This window comes from Drosophila pseudoobscura, chromosome X (genome assembly GCF_009870125.1).
Source record: "Drosophila pseudoobscura strain MV-25-SWS-2005 chromosome X, UCI_Dpse_MV25, whole genome shotgun sequence".
Lineage (NCBI taxonomy): Eukaryota > Metazoa > Arthropoda > Insecta > Diptera > Drosophilidae > Drosophila > Drosophila pseudoobscura.
In genome coordinates, this window is record NC_046683.1 from 58,590,391 (window position 1) to 58,609,800 (window position 19,410).

General features: G+C 44.1%; 2 protein-coding genes across 2 annotated transcripts; one reads left to right on the forward strand and one right to left on the reverse strand.

Annotated features, from left to right (window-relative positions):
* Positions 1-98: 98 nt before the first annotated feature.
* On the reverse strand, positions 99-9,800 carry LOC4812569 (uncharacterized). The gene is made up of 4 exons (XM_001352550.4): positions 9,719-9,800; positions 9,410-9,609; positions 892-998; positions 99-820 (listed from the first exon to the last, which is right to left on the reverse strand). Exons 2-4 carry the CDS (start codon positions 9,462-9,464, stop codon positions 203-205), a joined length of 780 nt encoding a protein of 259 aa, XP_001352586.3. The 5' UTR covers positions 9,465-9,609; positions 9,719-9,800; the 3' UTR covers positions 99-202.
* Positions 9,801-12,788: 2,988 nt separating this feature from the next.
* LOC4812138 (uncharacterized) lies at positions 12,789-13,769 on the forward strand. The gene is made up of 2 exons (XM_001352551.3): positions 12,789-12,899; positions 12,989-13,769. Exons 1-2 carry the CDS (start codon positions 12,897-12,899, stop codon positions 13,739-13,741), a joined length of 756 nt encoding a protein of 251 aa, XP_001352587.2. The 5' UTR covers positions 12,789-12,896; the 3' UTR covers positions 13,742-13,769.
* The last annotated feature ends 5,641 nt before the right edge of the window (positions 13,770-19,410 follow it).

Genomic DNA, 19,410 nt, shown 5'->3' on the forward strand with positions numbered 1-19,410 from the left:
TCCTGTCATCAATACAAATGAAATGTTCTGCACGGCAGCAACATCGATTAGTCCGTTTTCAAACGAAGGGTACAGCAGTTGGTTGGACAGGAATTTGTATATATATATTTTATAAAATTAAACAACAGAAACAGAAATTCGTGGTGGAAACTGGGAAAAAAAAAATATCCGAGATACGATTAGAGGGTAACGGAACGGAAGACTAGAAGCGCAGACGCTTAACCGAACGATAGTGATAGCCATCGTCCAGCAGGGCGGAGGAGTCCTCTTCGTGTTCGGGAATCTCTTCGACGACTGCATTATCATCGAGGGGGGGCAGGTACTCCTTTACGGGCAGAAGATTGGGCACCACCTGGGGTGTGCGATAGTGATAGCCATCGTCCAGGAGAACGGCCGACTCTTCGATATGTTCCAGGGCCTTCACCTCCACAGGTTCCGTGACGATCTCTGCTTCGGGTTCGGGTTCGGGTTCGGTTTGGGCTTCAGTCACCGCCTCTGTGGTGGGTGCAGCTGTGGTCTCCACAGCAATCTCCTCCTCCGTTGTGACTACGGGCGCTTCCTGGAGCTCCTCCTCCACCACAGGGGGAAGATACTCATTGTTCACGGGCGGCAGATAGTCACGTGGTGGCTGCAGGACATGGTTCAGGGTAGCAGCATGCTCCTCCACAGGCGGCAGGTAGTCCCGACTGGGCACTGGAGGTAGCACCACGGGCGGCAGATACTCCAGCGGCAGATGGGAGACGTCGCGACGCACCACCGAGCGACAGGAGACGCCCACAGCCAGCAGCAGCGCACAAACAATACCGAATCGAACTCCTTGCTGCAATCAATCCAAAGATCAGGCTGAGCCTTTGGGGTATCTCTGGCGATGAGTAGAGGAGTATCACTTACCATTTTGATTGTATATTTTTCTGTCTTGTATCTGGTTCTGACCTGCTCAATCTGTTGGGCGTTGGGTTGCTCTGCTCGTATTGCTGTCTGCTGTTGAAATCGCTTAACTATTTATACAAAAAATTAGCAACAAATCGAGTTCGAAGCGAACCCACATTAACACTCATTATTTTTGGGCGTCTTGGCCTAAGCTTCTTCAAACCCGTTTGATGGCTCGAATGTTGGATGGTTTCATGGTTCGTTCGATGGTTCGTTCGATGGTTTGATGGTTCGATGGTTCGTTTGATGCGGGGAGGCTTAGGTCATGGCAATGGTCATTGATCGTTGGAGATCGGATCCGCGATGCGATGTGATCCAATCCGATTGTTTGCCCATTTGCTCCGCACTATTTGATTGCGCGAAGAATCTGTCAATATTTTCTTTAAAGATTTACCTCTAGACATGTCCACCTTCCGCCATTCTACAAATACTCTCAGATTTACACTTTTTTTTGTCTGTTTGTTGGGTATTTATTTTAGTTTTATTTTCAGAAACATTTTTGGGGGCCATCCGCATTGTGCGGCTGTGGTTTCAATGTCAGAGATGTAAGAGACGGAGGAGCGGAGTCAATGTCAAGTGTTACACCGAATGCAAGATGACGGGGCACAACGGTGTAAAACGATCAGAACTGTGCCACGGATTGGGTCACGGTATCGATTCGAGACTCGTAATTGTTGCTGCATCATCATACAGCAATTAAAGAGCTCTTATCACACATTTACGGCCCACAAGAGCAGCGCTCTTAAAGCGGCCCAAAAAATGAAACTGAAAACGAGACTTCCTCAAATCGAAATTATAATGAAAATTAAACTGCACAAAAGAAAAGAGAGAAAGAAAGCGAAAACGAACACGAAAGAGAAGAGGAATGATGGAAAAGATTAAACGAAACGAAAAATGGAAGGAATACATACATACATATATATTCAATCAAATGCCATAAACCAAGTTAAGCTGCCACAAATCCATTTTGCCAATAAAAATATTAGTCTACAGTTGAAAAATAAAAGAAAAAGAAGCTTTTTGTCCAAGGAAACGAAGCTTTGAATACCCTGGAAAAAAGCCAATGAGAATGGGAAAGGTATTAACATAAAAACGCATAGAGTATCCCTCCATGGAATACAGATATACAGAATAGATAGGGAATGCCTCCTAAATAGTCTGGGTGGTTTGTTTCGATGGTGTAGGTGTTTCCCTCTATCGTTTTGATGCGGTTTCCCGGTTTGCAAACCAAAGTTTAACGTTTTTATTAAGCTTTCGCCAGAATGCCAGACAAACAGTGGGGAAATTGATCTATTTTTTTACATTTTATCCTCTAGAGCGTACGTACATGAAGCCGCTCCTCCGCCATTTCGATTCCGAGTAATTTTTCTTCTTTTTTGTGCAGCAGAGGTATACGCATGCCGCGGATTAGTAGAAATTGAAAAACTTCGCCACAATGAAAGCCCCTCCATCCTCCCCCAGCCCATTGGGGTGGAACAGTGCCATCAGTGGATAGGATACCTGATGGATTTGCCACTGCTGTCCAGTCACTCTTTTTACCCTGCCGTCGTTCCCTAAACCTAAAAATGTAGTTAGGAATTTTAACCAAAACGGCTTCAACATGGTTCAATACCTCTCACGGTCTGTTTGAGGATCTATTCCACCAAATGGAATCGAGTTCTGGGGAAGTTTCATCTTTTAATACTCTTCCAACTGAATCGGAACCCAATTTGACCTATTCCGATTGAAAAATAATAGCCTCTCCAATGTTACCAGTCAAACATCTGATAACAAATCATTATACCCTCTGAAAGGCTGTACAAATTGGTGGAAAAAAGAAAAAAAAACCTGAAATTTAGGCATCTCTCCATGCAGGCTGCAGTTTCAGGGGGGAATTTCTATAGGGTGTAGCCATTGATGGGATGGTGTAACCAGCGTAGGCGAATATTTGTTCAATTGGCTGCCACTTGGGGCATTTTGCAGTACCAACAAGAGCACCGAGCACCGCAACAGCAGTACCAAAAACCAAGGAAAAATACAAGCACACACATCGGAAAAAAAAAGAGAATGTATTGTGGAAAAACCAAGAGTGAAAAACTATTCAAATTCAGCTAATGGACCACCAATCGAACAGCAACGAGAACATGGGAAAACATGGACGAGAGGGGAGAGGGGAGAGGAGATCATTTCACCTGAAGAGAGTTGTGTTTTTTAAGAGGCTTACTCGAACGAAGATTTTTTGAAAGTGCTATTCGAATATTAGAGTTTATTTGAGCTTGAATTTCTATTTGAATGCAGTTTTTAAGCCAAAGAAATCTTTGCTTTCCACTTATTGAAGACAGAAATCCAATCCCTATCCCAGCAGATGGGAGGCGTCTTTGATTGATGTTTGCTCCTCTTGCTGTCGATTGGGATGGGGTGTCATTTGCATGCAAAACTTGATAAACTACACATCGCAGAGGGAAACTCTAGGGCAAAGCTGTGCCATGCCCTGCCATGCCATGAAATATGCAACAGATGCAACAGGAAAAGTGATACTGTATACTGTCTAGTGGAGATGCGGCAGATGGCAAACAAATTAGAGGCAATGCCACGTGGAGCCTGTCAACTCTTAACACATTACGCTCCAATTACGAGACGAAGAAGCTCCTCCTACTCCTACTTCCACCAGGGCGGTCCTGCGAGAGGAAGAAGCTCCTACTTCTTCTTTCAGGGAGGTCCTGCGTGTGCGTGTGTGCTTTGAATATCACTTTCCGCATAATAAATTCATTGAGTCATCGGTTTTTCGTTGCCCGTCGCCTTATGCCATGCACTTTGGCAGGATCGCAAAAAGGACTCAAGGAATCAGCCTCTCTGAAGGAAAATGCAATGCATATTAAACAGGCAGGAGGCCAGAGAACTTCAGGAACTTCAGGATTTAAGAGCAGGCCGAAAGAAAAAAAAAGGTGTGAAAACCCACACACAAAAAAAAACATGCAAAGTTTAATTACAGTTTAAAGGTGCGGCTGCTGTCAAACCCTTCTCTCTGTCTCTCTCTCTCTATCTCTCTCTCCCTCTATCTCTTTCGAGTCTACACTGAGAGAAAGAGGCAACGGCAAAGGCTACAGATTAAAGCACAAAGAAATTTGAGATAAATGTATTTCTTTCTGGAACTCAATTAATTTGGAATTCCTCAAGGGTTTTCCTTTCTCGTTTCCCTCGTCTCTCTTTTTTAACACGTTTTTTTTGTTTTTGCTTTTGCCTTATTTATTACATTTCATTTCGGTTTCGGGGTTTTACTGTTGATTTGCCTCAATTCTCTCTGGCTTTTCCCTGGGCTCTTTCTCCCTACCATTTTCCTCTTCTTTTTTTTGGGGGGGGGGGGGGGGGGGGGGGGGTTGGGCATTGGCACTGTCAAAGCGAATTTAATTGTCTCAATTACGCGCTAAATGTCGCCCAACTTCAGCAGAGCTTCCAACTTCAGACCCAAATCAAGATGAGGTCAAGCGGGTTGAAGAACCCTTTCTCTACGGCAGCAAGAGAGAGAAAGAGAAAGTAGAGTGAGAGAGAGTCAAGCCGACGACAAGCGAACTTCATTGAAGCAATTTTCACCTCCTTTCATTGGAGAAGGAAAGACGAGACGAGACGAGGCAGTAATCAAGTGACTTACTAAAAAGTTAACGCCATTTTGTGGCAACTTCAAAAAGTTTCCTTCAACCCGTTTTGCCCTAAAGGGATCTCTCTCACTCCCTCTCTCTCTCTCTTTCTCACCATCTCCATCCAGTTGAATGCACTTTTGTGCCGCCTTCATTAGCGAAGTCCTCGCGCACAGAAAACGCCCAAAGGCTATACCGACCAAGGAGCATAGCATTGAGCGGCGTTTTATCATCAGATACGACGACACCCTGTACAGGGCCAAGACTTTTCTTGCTACGGAAATTCGTGGGAATTCTTTGGTGAATTAACTTTCATAAGAATCATTTTGAATTTAAGTAGAAAATGATTCAATTTCATTAAGCCAAAAACATTGGTTAAGCTTCTGGGAGGGGAATCAGAAAGAGGAATCTGTATCAATGTTTAATATATACGTAATTATATTACACAATAAATATGTTGCTGAACATTTAAATATAGAAGTATATCTTGGCGAACATGTTCTCCCGGACAGGGAGACACCCTGCTTTTGGCGGCAGCAATATCTTATCAAAATAGATGACACCTTCTGTGTCCCATGTCCCACGCCCCACACACAGACACAGACACGACTTCGCATTAGACACACACTTACTGGCGTGTAATGCGGCGTATACGTAATTTGCTTAAGAGGTAATTAAAAAACAACACACGTCCTTCTTCCCCGTCCCCTCACACACACACCTGCAGTGCAGTCAAAAATTTCCATAATTTCACACTTAGCTGAACATCATTTTCGTGGGGGAATCTCCACGTGTGTCCCGTGTGACAACCTCTAATCAAAGAATTTTGGGGGGCACACTCCAAAGAGCTCTAAAAGGAATCTTTTATCCGGTTATGATATAAAGATAGAGGAACATTTGGATGCCTTGTAAGCGAATTCTGAAACAAAATTCCTCTGATCTCAGTCACTCTTTTCAACCAGCTTCAAAATAGTGTTTGATAGTTTTTGATATTTTAAAGTTCGGTTCTCCTTGTGTGCCCAAATCCTTCGAAAAGCTGTACAACCCCCGACGAACAAAAGCACATCGAAAGAGTGATGGCATGACATGTCACCAACAAATTCTATTGCGCAAATATAGGAAATTGCACAAATATTGAACGGAAATATCCTGCGGCTTTGGGTTACTACGGCTCCTGTCTATTGACGCACGGGAAATTTTCATTTTCATTTCCCAGGGACCCCAGAAGGAGTTGCTTCTGTGGCTGCGCTCGTATATGTGTGTGTGTGTTTGTTGTGGCATAATGAGTGGCAAGTGGAAAACTTTAATACCTCGGGATTGTCAGCTTTGAGATGGTAGTGGAGAGGCACGAGGAGCGAGGCGGTGTCACGTGTGTGTCCCTTGGCCGCAGGATTTTCACAGCTTTGTGAGGAGGCCGCAATAATGTCCTTGTCCTGGCTATCCATGTATGCTGTGAGTGTTTGAGGGATTCTCTGCGTGTCCGTGTGAGTCCGTTTGTGTGTGTTAACCCATTTCGCGGTTGACGTTTACAATTTTCCACCGAAACTAATTATATTAACCCGCTCCACACCGTCTGTCTGTCTGTCAGTCTGTTTGTCCGACGAGAGTGGCAATGCGATGATGATGACGAGGATAATGCTCAACAGAATCTGTTTATGTAATGCATAGGAAAGTGGTCTTCAAATCGCACTCCATCCTGTCTCCCTTCGTTGTTTCCATATCGTTGTAGAACAATACCGTTAATGATAATGGCAACTGGTGTGTAATTTCCAATTAGGCTCAATTTACAGCGTGCTTGGCCGCCAACGAAAGCGGAACGGAATGCGGCTACAAATTGCTGGCTACAAGATAATCAAAATAACATTCTCTACTTTCCTTCAACCTCTCACGGCACACTCTCCTCCAACAAATGTTTAAAAATATCCTGGTCTATCAGAAGAGGACACCCTGAGAGATTGGGAAACACTTTATTCCATCAAATGTTACATCAAATGTTTGAGAGATGTTCACAAAGCAACAAAAATAGAAAAGTTAGGTAGATGAAAGAAAAAGAAAATGTGGACTTTAAGGAGAGTAAATGACTCGTAAATGATGGAACTCTTAAGAGAGTGAAAGACTGTAGGAAGAACTCGATTGGAATGAGATAAAATGATAGAGAAAAAAAATTCGAATGAGATGGAAATGCGACTAAAATTTGACTTTAGTGAGACTTGAATGGAATTGGAATGAGAAATGCATTAAACAAATATTAAATATGTCTATAATAGGAATCAAATACTACTGGAATGTGCATGGAATACATCTCTGAAATATATCAATTAAATGGTGGAAAATAAACCTTAAGTACAAAGTGGAAATATCTTAAAATAATTATGACAGACAAAGCGGAAATATAATTGGGAAAAATAAGTGGAAAAGGTCTGGAAAAATACAAACTCGTGCCCAAAATATTACTCAAAGAGAGTACCTTTACAAGTTTATAACGTGCCTCTAATGAATCCGCCACCTTACCCCTGCCTCCCATTCAAATCAAGGCAAAACTTTGAATGCGATATCGGATATTCCCTGTCAGTATTCCGTATTCCGTGTCCATCAGGTGAAATTGTCCGTAAGCTGTTGCCGCACACATACACCAGAAGTCAAGAGGCAGGATACACGAGAGATACACGGGGGTGGGACGCTGCCGACGACTAATTAAATCGACAACCTGATGGCAACAAATTTAATTGAAAGGAATCTGCCGCTTAACAATTTCAACAAACAAAAGAACACACAGCCAGGTCGTGTCAGTGTGGTGTCCATTCCTGTCTGCCACCCCCTCACTCAAATTGAATCGCATTGTGCCCCACCACACACACTCAGACACTCAGGACAAAAGTCATTTAAGCGACACGCCAATTGTTGCTCTTCTCTCTCTCTCTCTCGCAATTATTTTATATTAAAAAGTAGAGAGAAACATTGTATTGTACAATAAAAAAGTGCAAAATGAAAAGCAAAACAAATGGGCGAATAATTAAAAGTAAATTGAAATTGAAATGCGTCGAAGGGAGGACACTGACACTGACACAGACACAGACACGACACCGCACGAGACTACTCCTCTCCCTTCGAGAATCCAAACGAGAACCAAATTAAAAATATATAAATCCAGACAGCTTATGGGGGTCGGGTCTCTGTGACTGACTCCATCCAACTCCATCCGATGTTCACCTGTCCGACGTCTAATTGAAGCCGAATCATTATCCTGGCTGGAGTCCACGGTTCATGTTTCATGCTGACTGTTGAATGTTAAATGTTCCATTGAACCCGCGTCGCGTTCCAGGGAATGGAGCTGCATTTGTATTTTTTTCAAGGCTTAATTTGTTAATTTTTTAAGTGAAATGTGAAAATGTGGAACTCCCAGAGTAGTACTCTAGAGATGGCGATGTGAGGCGTGAAAGCGAGCGGATTAGTAGATGATTCCCAGGTGCAAATCTCTTACGTGTCACGCTGGCATCCTATACCAACAGTTTTTTCGTGGGGTTTCTGATTCTGATGCGGATTCGGTTTCGGGCAAACAAACAGATCGACAAACAGACCTGCGGGAGGGCAAGGCAAACAAAATCAAATTGTTGCTGTTTGTTGACCTACGAAGTTCCAGTTCCTCCCTCCCTCCGTCCGTTCCGTTCCCACTTTATTCTTATTTGTTTTCATTTTCGTTTTCATTTCTTGGCAAACGCGAAGAAACGCTGCTTTCGTTCGCACAGATGTGTCTGTCTGGGGAAATTAACAAAGCCGCAGGTGTAGGTGAGCTGCCCCTGAACCCTGCCACTGCCCGTGCCCGTAATGAAATATGAATGGGAGGGGGGGGCGTGTCCTTCTCCTTGAACACTCGAACAGCAGCATTAAACGTCAAATGTCAGCATAAACGTCAGGACTCTCAAGGGTTGAGCACCAAGCATACGCAACGCTGAGCAGAGAAACAATAAATTCTCGTTTCCTCTACCCCTTCCTTTTTTCTGTTCTGCCAGCACTCAGTTAATTATCGCGAACCACTGCATCGCTAATTGGAGTGTAACCTTCCAGGAAAGAGAGCCACCAGCCACGAGGCTGCTTTATTTTTTATTTTTGGCATTTCTGTTTACATTTAGCTAAATCCCCAGAAGGGCATGTGATATTCTTTGCCACAAAAAAAATTCCTTTAGTGTCGCTTTATAATTGCTTACGCTTTGATTTCGATTTTCTCAACGTTTCTCTGTCCCTGCACTTCAGGTGCCTGTCTGTCTGTTCGTTTCATGTCTGGATTTTTCCCAACACGCCATTTCTGGCTACATAAATTTAAATTGAATTTTAAATATTAACAAGCCAAGAACAACTTAAACGAGAAAGAAAGAAAGAAAGGAAATCGCTGCAGCGGTAGTGTGCCGGGACTCCGGATACTCTCACGGGTCGTTCCTTATGCGGAATATGCTGAAATCCACTCAAAACAATCATACCCCTTCATATGGCAAGGGCAGAGGGTAGTACAAGGACCGACTGTCGTCTGTGTCTGCCTAATAAATGCGTTTGCTGCCATCGATTTTTGGCTCGTTTGCCACACATTTTCGTCTCGAGTTTATAAATATTTATGCGTAGCATTTTGGGGGCTTGCTTAACTCATGATTTTGGTCTGGTCTGGTTTCTCAGATAATGGACGAAATGGTCGCGTGGGGGGCGGAAGGGAAAACTATAAGTTAATGCGAAGGGAAATGCATAATGGATGCAGGATGAATGATGGATGAGGAGCGGGCTGGGATGGGATGGGATGGTCAAGCCATCATATTTATGACAGAATGTTGACAGAGCAATGAACAAATATCAATTTATGGAAATAGGCGCTCGCTCACCTGGTGCTTCTGGTTCCAAGGGACAAATCGAAGTCCCATGTGACATCACATACATATGTAATCCTTATTTGTATCATCGCTGAAGCCTCGATTTTCCATTCTCTATTTGTGACGTCACATGCGTATGCATGTGCATGTGCTTGTGCATATGCATGCATACATATGCAAAAGCCGGTTCTAAGCTGCTGTCTCAGCCGCGGCTGCAAAGAAAAAAAAGAAAATCATCATTTGTCTACATAATAGGGTTTAGATAAAGTTAGATTATATAAACCCAAACACGAACAGTGATTGTTTCACATTTTACCGTACTTATAAAATCATTTACACGCTTTCGAGCCAAATCTGCGACACTTTTTTCGGCTGCTCGCTTTGTTGTTGTTGCTGCCAAATGCTGTTATCGATCACTGCTTCATTCGAATGAACTGCTTCAAGAGGTTCTTTGAACTCAGTGGCAAGTGGTTCATTAAATCAAACTGAACTGAATGATCGATTGCTGCGATCGAAAATTTGAATTTGAATTTAAATTTGAAATCAATCCCATTCAGGTACGCTTCTCTGCTCTCTGTTCTCTGATTAGCTCTGCTTTTAGGGGGCGAGGCGGCTTATCCGCACCCAATTACCAGCGGAAGCTCATCAATTTTTCAAGAACTCGTGACAGCCCAAAGCGACTTTTGCTCACATTATCTATCCCACTGTCGGTATGTTGTCAGCAGAACAGCAGTACAGCAGCAATAACAAGACACATGTAGCGGTGACTTAATTACCAGCCGCAAGCTGTTGCCATTAACAACAACTTTTGGGAATGGGTATGGGGATGAGGTCGATAAGCAGCTTTAGGCTTAGGAGTGGCAAAGGAAGTGGATGTGGTGCTACAGAAACTCGTTTCAATTATGTTGTCAAAAGCCAAAACCAAACGACTGGCTGACTGCAATTTATAGTCCAATTAATTGAAGCCACATAACCGCAAATGCAGAATTAAATGATTACAAATCCAATGCTGGCTTGCCCTTGTCCTGTCGTACCACAGATGAACCTGATATCCTGATGTCCCGATGGTTGAGTGAGTGGCAGCGTGCAGGCAAGTTTGTTTCCAAAAAAGGATTTCCATGTCGAGATTTGTCGAGAGGAGAGTACGACTGGCAGCAGCTGCCAGGAACAGAAAGAAAGTAATTTAAATTTGTAAATCGATATGGTTGACGGCGCAGGGAACCGAACCCTTTTTATCTCTTTTTTTTGGCACCCATTTGAAAATTTATAAATATTTTAACTTAATAAATGCGACGCCAGCGGCTGTCTACTCCCGCTCTAGGAGCCCTCAGCAGCTCCTGAAAAGAGCAAATGCCCAACATTTGCATAAACTAAAGGGGAAACTTCCACGCCCCTCCCATCCCCTCCACGTAGCCTCTCAAGTGTTCTCTATTGTGGCTCCGGCTCCGGTTTGGGCTTCGGCTCGGGCTATGGCTCGGGCTGTGGCTGTCCTTTTCGTGAGCCTTGGCAAACATTCTCAAGTTGGCTGTCGAGTGAGCCGCGGGCGCTTTTCGCTTTACGCCTTCCACCTTTGCTCTCCTCATTGTCGAAAGGAAAGAGTTTTCCCAGCAATGCTCTGCACTACCCGGTTTTCCAGGTTAACTTTACAGCAGCTTTAACGGCTAATGGCCGCTGAGCCCCGTCTGAGCAGGCTTTAAGCTGTTGCCCTGGCCAGGACCATTGCCGGGCCTTTCCTCCTCCTCCATTTGGTGGCGGCTCTCGTTTCATTGACCCAAAATGCAAATTGACTGTGAAACAAATGTAGAAGTTCTTTGGTTTGGTTTGGTTTTGTTTGGGATGATCTGTATCCCACAGATACCACCACCGAAAAATAGACATAGAAAACTTTTACATTCGCATAAAAAAAAACGAAATCGGAAATCAGGAGTCAAGCACCAGGAACAAAAACTCAATGAAGCTGCCACAATTTATGGCTCAACATATCCTATGTGGCATATGGCTGTACTTTTCGCTATAAATTATTCTCAGCACAGAGAAGCAGAAGCAGAAGGACTACTCCTCGCCGCCTCGCACTCATAAAATATTATACATGAGTGGCTTTTATGCAAAGAAGCTGTATGGCAAATGGAGACACACCCCGCACAGCAGCCCTTAAAATTTGTTAGAACATGGCCGAGAGGCGAGAGCCGAGCGTCAAGAGAAAGCAACAAGTTAGGGCCAAGTTAAGAAAAAGAAATATTGTGCGGCGGCAAAACTTTAAGAGCAAACGGAAATTGTTGGCCGCCCTTTTCGGTCGAGACAACCAGACAACCAGGGAATGATTTATCTTCTGCGTTAGTGGGTGAGGAAGGGAGGGATAATCATAGCCATAACCATAACCATAACCATACCCCCTCCATTCCATTGGAGCTCGCATTCATTAACAATTCATTAAATGCCACCAGCAAAAAATAAACTCCACCTAATCGCGGAAATTTATCCTCGAAAGTGAGGGTGGTCCCTCCATTCGATAAAGACATTTGATAAAGCAAGGAAAGAAACCAGAAATAGGCCAGAGAACAAATAAACAAAGTCGGAAAGAGGATTGCTTATACAAAAACATTTTAGAGCATGTGCAGAATCTTATATTCAACTTGAACAGAGTATTTCGCAGGTCCCCTTGTGATTTTTTCGAGCATTACAGCAAAGCCGCAGACTCGTATGTACAGCATGTAAAAAGTGTAAACATTAAATATGCACAATTATAATTATGACTATTTAATGGGGCGACGCGACGCAGCGTTTGTTTAACCAAAAGGCAAACAAATTGGGGAAAATTGGGGTGGGAAATGGGCAAAAACACAATCAATAAGTAATTTCCGCAACAAGTTCTGATGACAATTTCATTGGCTCTGACACGTGTGACAGGCTGGAAAACACTCGTAAATATTGTAATTATTCATAAATATCAAATGAAGCTGCTCTGCAGATAGATAAATTAGCCGTATGTATTTATAGAAATACTCGTATCGAAGCAAAACAGAGCCTTATAGAGCGCTCTCTTCAAGTAGAGGCCTACCAGAAACTCTTCCGCCAATTGACACCTCAGAAAAAATAAACAAACAAAAAACCAAATAGAAATAAATACATAGACGTAGAAATAGAAATAAAAGAAAGAAAGGTCAAGCCTCAGAGCGAGGGCCAAGAGATGAGAGCCATGCCACTTGACATTGTCCAAAAGCGAAACTGAAGCAAGAAAAGACCCAGAGCTCCGTCGCCGACTCTGGCTCTGGCTCTGCCTCTGCCTCTCGAAAGCCCACTCCACAGAAGAGGTTTCGTTTCGTCTTTGGCTTTTTTTCGTTTTGTTTCTCTAATTATGAGACTGGGGCTGGTGCTGGGTTCCAAAGATTTTTGGCTATAAATTGAGCAACTGGCAAGCAGAAAGGCATCAATCCGCTCAGGCAACAGCAGCACTTGCAGCACGCAATCAGCAAATTTCTGAAAAACCAAATCTTGAAAAATGGTGAGCTAAAAACTGGACCTGCAGGATTAGGATTATCTCCTGAACATCGGCACGGGTCTCCTGAATCTCCTCTCGTTTCTTTCGAACAGAAAATCTTCTCGCTCGGTAGTGTCCTCGCCCTCTCGGCTGTGGCTAGTGCGGCTCTGGCTGCCCCTCAACTGGAGTCTCGTCTGCGTCGGGATGTCTCTGAGCTGGTGGATCCTGCAGGAGCAGCACCCGTGGAGTATCTGCCACCAGGCATCACCGAGGCTGCTCTGCTGGAGGATGTAGTCGAAGCTGAAGCTGATCCCCAAGGCACTGCCCTAGGCGGCGAGGGCTACGAGTACCGCACTGTGCGCCGCCTGAAGCTCCGTCATCGCAACCGTCGTGACGTCTCCCACTTGCAGGTGGCTCCTGCTCGTCAGTATCTGCCTCCCAGCCAGGCCTATCTGCCACCAGCTCCTGCTGCTCCTGCTGCTCCTGTTGCAGCACCTATCGATGACACCGAGGAGGTGGTCTCTGCCGCCGAGCCGAAGCTGGCGCTTGCCCGCGAGTATCTGCCGCCCGTGGAGGTGAGCACTGAGGCAGCACCCCAGGAGGAGACCACCCCCCTGCCGGAGGAGCCCGAGGCCGATGTTCGTGTGGTGGATGTCCCAACCAATGGAGCCGGGCAGCTGCTCGACGATGGCTACCACTACCAGCAGCCCGTGGAGATGCCCGCAGAGCTGCGCGAGGCGGCCCGGGAGTATCTGCCACCTCTCGAGGATGAGGCTGTAGTCGTAGAGGGTCCTGCCGATGGCCAGAGTGCGGTCCTGACCAACGATGGCTACCAGTACCGGGCCGTCAGGCGTTACAGATTTTAAATATTTCATTTTTTTGCCGATTTACATTCACTTTTCTTGTTTTTTTTTTTAATTTTTTTTTGTTGATTTTTAAATAAAGTTTTAAAGTTTTTAAATGCTAAAAAGAAGAAGAATTTAACGGAAGAAAATATTATTTTAGCTTCAAGCGTAAGTTTGCTCAGCATTTATGCATGTACTTTCCTTATTTTCCCTGCAAATATTACGCATACGCAATGCGGACCGGCCCTAATTAGAAGACAGTAAATATCCAGCAAGCAGGCACTTGATTACCAGACTCGGAATTCGGTATCATTAAGCGCAGCAGACAACAGGAGAACAACAGCAGGCGCTTTTTGGACAATCAAAGTCTGCTCCAAACAAACTTCATATTACGTATACGCCGGGGATGGTCCTCATATTCCACGGATCTCCCCTGCTCGTGTTATGTATCCTGCTGCTCCTGCCGAGTCTGGCTTAGTGTTAGTGGCAATCAAAGGTAGAAATGTCTATGTCCCTCGCCAATTAGATGGATTTACGAGCATGTGGCAATCCCTCCCTCATTCAGCCAGCACGCAGCACCTGCTCTCTTAAGCCTTTCGATATGAGAATAATTGCAGCTCTTTTTATGGCTCATCCTTCTCCTGCTCCTCACTCTGGTTTGGGTTGCCATGACCGCCTTTGGGGCGGCTTAATTAATGCACTTGCGCGTTAATTCAACTCAATGGCAGGAGGCGGTGCTGGTGTTTTCAGGCAGCCAGAAGAACAGCATTAAGTGCTCACTCAAGTTAAATTACTTTGACTGATGAATGGGAGGAGCAGCAGCAGCAATAGCTGCAGCAGCAGCAGCATCAGCAGAGCGTGCAGGACAGAACCCATCCAGGAAGAGAAGCAGATAATGACCGTCTCGACATTTTTACAGGCAGCATGAAGCGATTTCTGCTTGAATACGCTTCATTCGTTGATTCGTTCATTCAAATTTTTTGTTGGTCCCTTTTTAATTATTAAATCAATTGTGCGAAATTCAATTAAAATCTTTGCACAGCAGTAGGGACATGCCGTCGATTCGCATCGCATCGCATCGTATCGATGCCTGGAGCATGCTCAATTACATTCCGACATCTGTACAAATATGATAAACTTCCAGCATCGTATCGTTTGCAGCTTGTTTATTTTCGGGATCCGACCCCTCAAAGGGAATGGGGGATGCGATGGGGAATGGTGGTTGGGATGGCCACTCTGCCTTTGACAGCCCGCTTATTGCATATTGTCACAAAACTGTCTCGAGATACATCGCAAAAATCAAGAGCAACAAGCGGCCACAATCTTTTCGTTTCGTGTCGAGAAAGGACATTCGTGAGGGACAAGCCCAGAAAAGGACTTACCAGGGAAGGGACACAAACGATTTCAGATACACCCTGAAAACAGAAAATGGAATTTCGCCCTCAGGTAATCAATTTCACTTGTGGAACGAGCACTGCACACACCGCGAGGCAGGATATCCCATATACCATATAGCATGTCCCATATATCCCATATCCTCTCTGTAAGTGACAGCCTCTCGCCCTGTGAAATGATATTAAAAGTTATTGTGCATATTTATAAATTTAATTTCACAGAGATACAGAGCAGCAGAAATCACTGCAGGACATTTCCGAGGTGGAGCAGCATCGTAAATGGCAGGAATTCCATTCCATGCGCTCAATATTCTTATGGTTTTTTAACATCTCTCCAGCCTCCCATCTCCGTTGTTCCCTCTGTCTCTCTGCCTCTGGTGCACATTTCATACACGCTTTGTCTCTTAAGCGGCGGTTATAAAAACAAAGGATACCAGAGATACTCGCACGACAAGATACTCGTACTTTCAGGCAGAAGTGTCGCGTCGGTCGCCCCGTCAAGTGGCAGAATTTAATGGTCGTCGAGGTGGTGGCAGCCCTGAGTGGCATATGGTAGAGAGATGTTGGCCTTACAGGTGCAACATTTGGCTCTGACTAATTGAGTGCCTGAAATAAAATTGAAAGGCAGCAATGTGTCTAATTTCTGTCAATGTTTTGTAGGCTCTCAAAATAAAGGTAGTTGATGGCAGCAGCTTCAGGTAGAAAATAATTGCAGTAGGAAAATCTTTCATAGCAACCACATTGTCACCTGACATTCATTATTTGTATTCACACTCATTAAGCATGCACTCATAATTCGCTCATAATTATTCAATAATATTAAATCAACTCAGACAATGGACAGAAACAGGGACAGGGATTAAATGTCAGCAACAATCTGGATTGCAGTCGGCTACAGCGAAAGCAACAAAAACCATTTACTCGGGCTACTCGTATTTTTTTGTGCCTTTGGCCAGGGATTTTATGTAATGCAAACACTTTGACTTAATTAAAATGGCAATGGCAAACAAAAGGCTGCATTGCACTGCATGGGGAAAAAGAGAGGGAAAACCCGAGCAAACAATGAAGAAAATACATTGTTTTGATAACTTGGACACAAAATTGGCTTTCCTCGGCAGAACAGAACAGAGTCCCAACTAAAATTACACAAATTTTTGTAGTCAGGCTATTAATTTTCTAACGCAGAGGCCAAGAGAAAGATACGAGTATATTGTGCGCCCTGTTCTCGGTTACGTTTTTTGGTGAAATTACCAACACTCTGATGGTTTTGTATACAAAAGTTTATTTTAATACTCGCCGAAGACTGTGTACATATATTGTTGTTGGTTTCTGGGACCGACTCAGTTGTCCAAGAGGGAATTCAAGTACCAGGACCAGTATCGTATGCAATTTTGAAATCATATTCTATCCTAGTTACTAGTAAGTGAACAGGTAGGTTGCCATGCCATTTGATCTAGAAGTTGACTATTTGGAAGCCGTTTAGCCTTCATATTTAATGACTGCCAGCGAGAATCAAATAGTGGTATTGACTGATCCGACTGCTGGCCACGTCAAAGAAGCTCCGATGAAATCATAGCCATCTTCTTCTTCCAGTTTTCCTCTCTGACGGCTAAGCGCTATAAGAAAACGCACAGGCAAAAGATTGGTAAGGCTCGCTCGTCTCTGACGAGGACGGAGAAGATGAAGAATGAAGCTACCTAATAAATAAATATATTTTAATGTTTTATATATATATGTACCATTTTGAGAAATATATATTTTAATGTTTGGAATTTAGTTTGGTCACAAGTTATGAGAAGAAATCAAAACGGTGGCCACAACCGAAGTACTTTCTTCCCAACCTAAAATTGATCACGTCCACTTGCGTACAAATTGTGGCTGAAATGGAATCGGGAACATGGGCATGGCATGTGGCAGGTGTGTGCTAGTTTTGTGGCAAAATGAAAGGTTGCAATGAAAAATGATTTCCAGCAGTAGTTTGGGCTCCAGTTTGGGGCCTTGGCTATGCGACTCTGCTTTTTGTACCCTTGCAACGTACGCAACCCAAAATTCATGTTACACAAGCCTGATGCTGATGCTAAATGATGGAATACCTAGATGTGGGCTCCTCTGGTGGTCGGTTTTAAGTGAACAGAGTTGGGAGAACATAACCACTCTCTAATTAGTGATGCGAAAATGTTGTGTCCATAACTGCTGTCCGTTTGACCAACTCTGGGTAATCCAAGCCGGCACTGCTGACCATTAAATTTTATCCCGGCTGGCAAACAAGGCCTAATAATTAACCAATTACCTGGCCGCACTTCAAAGCACTCCTGCTACCCCGAAAATCAAGTTGGTCGGTTCTTGGGTTACACACTCCCAAATCCCAAACTCCCGTCTTCCATCTCCCATGGTTTCTATCCAAAAGTCCTTGCCTGTTGCTGGTTGCTGGCATTTTGACCAGAGGCCACAAAACTTTCATCTTCCATTGGTTTAGTGGGTGCGGAGTGTGTGGTGTGGGATGTGGGCTGTGGGGGTAGGAATTGCTTATTCATAGCTCACTGACACACAAATGAGCGGCCATTAACGAGCTCCTTGATGGAACTTTTCAAGGGGCTTGGGTTTGGGTTTGGGACTCTAGAGATAGTGGAAGCGTCTGCAGTGGACAGCAAAGATTAACCCGGATCAAATGTTGCCAAAAATGAATGAAAAATAACAAGTGAGCAATAGACTTGGACTTGGAGTCGTAGTTGGAGTTCTATTCTGTTTTGCTTAATTTTTTGAAGAATGAATCGACATGAATTATAGATGATGTTGCCCCGAAATGTATAAATAAATGGGCATCCAGGGGATATTTATAGACAGCAAAGATTAACACGACTCTAATTTAAGCCACAGAAATGTTGCAAGCCTTAAATTCTTCGAAGAAATCTCACATTATTTATGGATGAAATGTTTTATGCCCTCAAAGACTTTTCACTTTTCGTGGGAGTCTTTTAAACTAATGAAAATGAGAGAAAAGTGCCAGCATCTACTCTACTCGCATCTCTACTTTCCAGCGGGAGGAGACTTGTGCGTGTCCTTGAATAGATATCAAACTGCTTTTCGGGGCGGGGGTGGCGTATGGATGGCAGAAGAAACATATAAACACGTACGCTGGCCCAACTATGAGAAACCCCTGGACCATTTCAACCCCTAAAGCAGCAGTAGGAGCAGAAGCAGAAGCAGGTGCCCATCAGAAAGCCCCCCGGCCCCAGCAGTGAAATAAAAAACGCATATTGCGTAAATTTCGATGTCAAAGGCGAAGGTATCCGCAGGTCGCAAAAGTCGGAGATTCCGAATAGGGACCATTGCCAGAGCCAAAGCCAGAGCCCCAGCCAGAGTCAGGTGCGTGTGCGGCACTTATGAGTGGCACTTAGTCTGGCCTAATACCCATCATTAGAGCATTTAACAGGAAACACGTGACACTGCATGGCAGCCATGCCTCCACCCCCTATGCTCCTCGTGGCTTCACAGAGACACAGAAGTTGGAACAGAACACTTTAAAAATGCCCATTTCACACTCCAAAGGATTTGACAAAGCTGGCTTTTAAAGCCCTGGAAGTGGGCTCTAGGCTGTGGGCTCTCTTCCAGCAGCCAGTACTCCAGCAGCAGCCGACACCCGGGACCTAGACACACAGTGGTTCAGTGAGATGCCGCGCTGATTTTGCTTTTGCTCAGGAAATGTAATTAATTCGCAATTATTCCAAATTCTAAGCTAAGAACAAACGACTTTCTTGTACCGTGGAATTAGGTGAGACGATTTAGGGTGTTTTCTTTTTGGTGATTTAACGCGCTTTTTGCAACCGATTAAGCTAATAGAAGCTTCTGCTTTGTTTGTTATGCTGGATTTGCTGTATACTAATGCAATAACAAAATTGGGAATACACTTCTTCAATCATTTGGTTGATCTGCCCGGATTCAATCAACATCTACATATGTAGATACATCGTATGCCAAAGAAGAGCCACAAAAAGAGAAAAGCAATGTGTGCCGCTGGCTGATAAAAAGAGGGGCCTGGTTATCTAAAGGAAAGAGGAATCTCTGCTAATTTAATTGTGTTTGAGTTTTCGGTAAGGCGCGCAAAATAAGCAGTGTTGTAAATTGGCCGTTTGATGTCATATGAATCATATAAACCACTTTTGGTTAACTTATTTTGTGGAGCCATTGTTTTCGCGTCTAACAGCACCTAGTTCTGCAACGGAAGTTAAATTTACATTTACATTACAGATATTGAGTACATGCAAGCAGTGGAACCCGTTAAGTTCTTGATCTTCG

What these genes read in the sequence shown, in the direction of transcription:
- LOC4812569 (XM_001352550.4), bottom strand. Translation starts at nt 9,464, where the DNA reads ATGTATGTGATGTCACATGGGACTTCGATTTGTCCCTTGGAACCAGAA. An exon ending in CTTGGAACCAGAAGCACCAG is followed by an intron (nt 999 to 9,409) that starts GTGAGCGAGCGC and finishes TTGTATAAATAG; the next exon opens with TTAAGCGATTTCAACAGCAG. An exon ending in AAAAATATACAATCAAAATG is followed by an intron (nt 821 to 891) that starts GTAAGTGATACT and finishes GATTGATTGCAG; the next exon opens with CAAGGAGTTCGATTCGGTAT.